Here is a 3424-nt window from a genome sequence, read left to right as displayed (position 1 = left end):
TGATATTTACAACCATAATGTAACCCTGGTTTTGAGCCTGGAGCATTTGCTCATCTCCTAGGAGAGGAGAGGAGAGGAGAGGAGAGAAGAGGAGAGGAGAGGAGAGGAGAGGAGTTCTCTCCAGTCAACAATGATTTATTAAGCATTTACTCTTTGCCAAGAATTGTGCTAAGAAAGAAAGGCAAGCCAGTCCCTGCTCTCAAGGAGAACACAGTCTAATAGAGGAGACAACATGCAAACATCTATATACAATCGAGATATAGACAGGATAAAATGGAGATAATCAGCAGAGGGAAGGCACTAGAATTAAGAGAGATCAGGAAAGGCTTCTTATAGAGAGTGGGCTTTTAGTTAGGACTTAGAAGAAGCCAGGGAAGCTAGGAGCTCAGGGGAGGACAGAGGACATTCCATACATGAGGGATAGCCAGTAAAAATGCCCAGGGTCAGAAGATAGAGTGTCTTATGGGAGGAGCACCTAGGAAGTCAGTGTCCCTGGTTTGCAGAATACATGGGGGTAAAATGTAAGAAGACTGGAAAGGAGGAGGAGGCCAGGTTATGCACCACTTTAAATACTAAAGAGATTTTGTATTTGATCTTGGAGGTGATAGAGAGCCACAGGAGTTTACTGAGTGGGAAGGTTACATGGTCAGCCTTAGTAAGATCCATTGGAGAACTGAGTGTAGGATGAACTGGTATAGGGTGATTCTTGAGGCAGGGAGACCAACCAGCAGCCTATTGCTATGGTCCAGTTGTGAGGTGATAAAGGCCTGTACCAGAATGGTTGCAGCATCAGAGTAGAGAAGGGGACCTTCTCTGGATGAGATCTGGCAATAGGTTGGATGTCCGTAGTGGTTGTGGTGTGTGTGAGAGAGATCAGTCAAGGATGATATCTAGGTTTTGACCCTGAGTGACAGGGAGGATGGTGGTGCCTTCTACCAATGAATCTTATGCAAATGCTTTAACCTTGAAGCCAGATTACACAACTTTTTTTTTTTTTAATGAGGCAATCAGGGTTAAGTGACTTGCCCTGGGTCACACAGCTAGTAAGTGCCAAGTGTCTGAGGCCTCAGATTACATAACTTTTAACAAGAAGAGAAATCCTTCCACAAATGCCCTGGACATCCCTACTTGGTTTTCCCTGCTTGGGGCATGTTCGGGGAGGCAAGGAAAATGAGGAAGCAGAGACTTCAGGAGAACCTTTCCCATTTAGGAATCTGATGTAGGAAGGAAATGTAACTTTTTTGGAGGCAGGGATGATGGAAGGAAAGGAATTACTTTTCAAAGTTGGGGAGAGGAGGTCACAAAGCAGAAAGGAAAACAAATAAGCAAAGACTTTGGGGCAGGGCTGGGAAGGGAGTGGCAGAGGCTGAGGGACACTGGTGGAGAGGGATGAGGGTTGGGATATACTGGGAGAAATGGAAAGGGGTTGGGTACATTGTAGATTAAGGGGAGGGACAAGGGAGAAATGGGGCAGAGAAACTGTCCAATAAAACACTGAAAGATGAAGGAGTTGGGGGGAGCAAGAGGGCATTAAGAGACCAAGTCATGAGAATATATCTTAGACTTCCCAACATTTACCTGAAGGCAGAACAGGATAGTCATCCTGAATCTCAGCAATTATGGGGGGTACCTTTGGCAGAGATATGCTTAGATAGAAATTCAGACATCTAACTTTCCAGGAGAGCAGAGGCTAATGCAGATACTGGAGGAAGGTAGGAGGAAAGTGTTGGTTGTTCACACTACGCTCTTTCTGTCTCTGTTTCCCTGTGTTTTTTGGTGAAGGCAGGGTGGTATCCATGTTCCCTTTTTAGCCTAAGGGGCTTTCGTATTTCCCTTACCCTCCATCTGTCTTTGAATATAAGGTCAAGGTCAAATTGGGTGATGGGTCTTTGATGACATCTTCTGAGACCCAAAGTATGAAAGGGTCACACCCAAGCTTTAGGTTCTACAGAGGGCCTCCGGTTGGAGTGGGGGAGGGAGGATGTGGTGTTCCCATTCTACCTCAGTCTTGTGGTTCTGGCCCTTAACCTCTCTGCCTCAAGAAGAGCTGTAGGAGGTATTCTTATCTATTCCCCTTCCTCTGTGGGAGGTTCTGGGGTAGGCCCTGTTATTAATGTCTTTGCGGCAGAGTCGCCTCTGAAAGCTTCCTTCCACTTATCAAGCCATCTGAGGGTGTGAGACAAGTCCTACTGAGGCTTTTGAAATTCATAGACCAGCTGCAATCATTGCAACTAGGTAAGAGAGCCAGACATTGGTAGGTAACATTAGGTTTTTTGTCTGGCTGTCTCAGCTGCATGGACACAGAGAGATCTCAAACAATTCTCTGAGAACTGCTTGGTTAACAAACCAAATGTGAAGTTTTTATTTATTTAAAAAAATCAAGACTTAATTACTGTAAGACCTCACTTATCAGGAGACAAAATGTCTATGATTGAGATCAGATTGAGACTATATTTTAGAACTTAGGTTTTTTTTTTTAACCAGAGATTCCATTCAGTTCAATTCTATTTGATTCAACAAATATTTATTAAGTATCAAACACTGTCAGGTGTGTTGAACTGTCAAAAGATCTTTGGTTTTTTTTCCTGATGATACCATCAAAAGAGTTGAGCATAAGACCCAGGTATCCAGGTTAGATTTTAATCCTGAATCTGCTACTGACTGAGTGACCTTGGACATGTATTTTAATTTCTTTTGGCCTCAGTTTCCTCATCTGTAAAATGAGGGGGTTGGATTAAAAGGAAGCCAAAATATGTGAAGCTGTAATGCTCAATCAGCCCCAGATAATAAGTGAGGAACTATACCTTTTTTTTTTCCTTTTCATAGAGAGGCAAGTTATATTGGTGGGGCACATTTCATGCATTGTGAATCAAAGTCACCTGGTATACTGGTGTAACAGATTGGGTCCAGTACATGAGGTACCTTTGCTCTGTAGTACCTTACACCTATCACCTACTTACTGTCTGGATTGTCTCACTTATTCCAGCCTTCTCCCACGTTGGCAGGTTTAGGTTCCCAGAGAAGCCATGTGGTTACACTAAAGTTCTACCAGAGTCCTAGGGGAAACCCTGTTGAGGGGAAATACAATGCTGCTACTTATGACCTTTGCTCTTGAGCCTCCACCAATTCATCTCCATTTACACAAACCAGCCACTCACAATAGTGATACTGAGGTTTTTGGATCTTAAACATAACATTAGGGTAAAAAAGAGTTTCATTTGGGGGTATAGTCTTCCCAGAATTTTTATTTCTCTTTGATTTTATCTATGATTTAAGTACATATGGTAAAAACAAATTGAACTTCTAGCAGGTAGCAACATGCAAACAAAACATCATCATTTGAACTAGGGTCTTCTTCAGTTCTGGACACAGTTCCACTCCCCCCCCCCCCCCCCCCCCCCCCCCCCCCCCCCCCCCCCCCCCC

The 3424-nt window shown here is 43.8% G+C and overlaps 1 protein-coding gene across 1 annotated transcript in view; it reads left to right on the top strand.

The window, feature by feature from the left end:
* The first annotated feature begins 1666 nt into the window (after positions 1-1666).
* Positions 1667-3424, top strand: part of LOC114050015 (T-lymphocyte surface antigen Ly-9-like) — a 42197-nt gene continuing 40439 nt past the window's right edge. Inside the window, exon 1 of the mRNA XM_027871532.1 lies at positions 1667-1712. Within this exon, the coding sequence (XP_027727333.1) occupies positions 1694-1712 (19 nt within the window). The 5' untranslated portion in view covers positions 1667-1693. The remainder of the gene's footprint in view (positions 1713-3424) is intronic.

The sequence above is a fragment of the Vombatus ursinus genome, unplaced genomic scaffold, assembly GCF_900497805.2.
Source record: "Vombatus ursinus unplaced genomic scaffold, bare-nosed wombat genome assembly UNPS02014798.1, whole genome shotgun sequence".
Lineage (NCBI taxonomy): Eukaryota > Metazoa > Chordata > Mammalia > Diprotodontia > Vombatidae > Vombatus > Vombatus ursinus.
The sequence above is the reverse complement of the archived record's forward strand: the minus strand, read 5'-3'. Positions and strand labels throughout refer to the sequence as shown.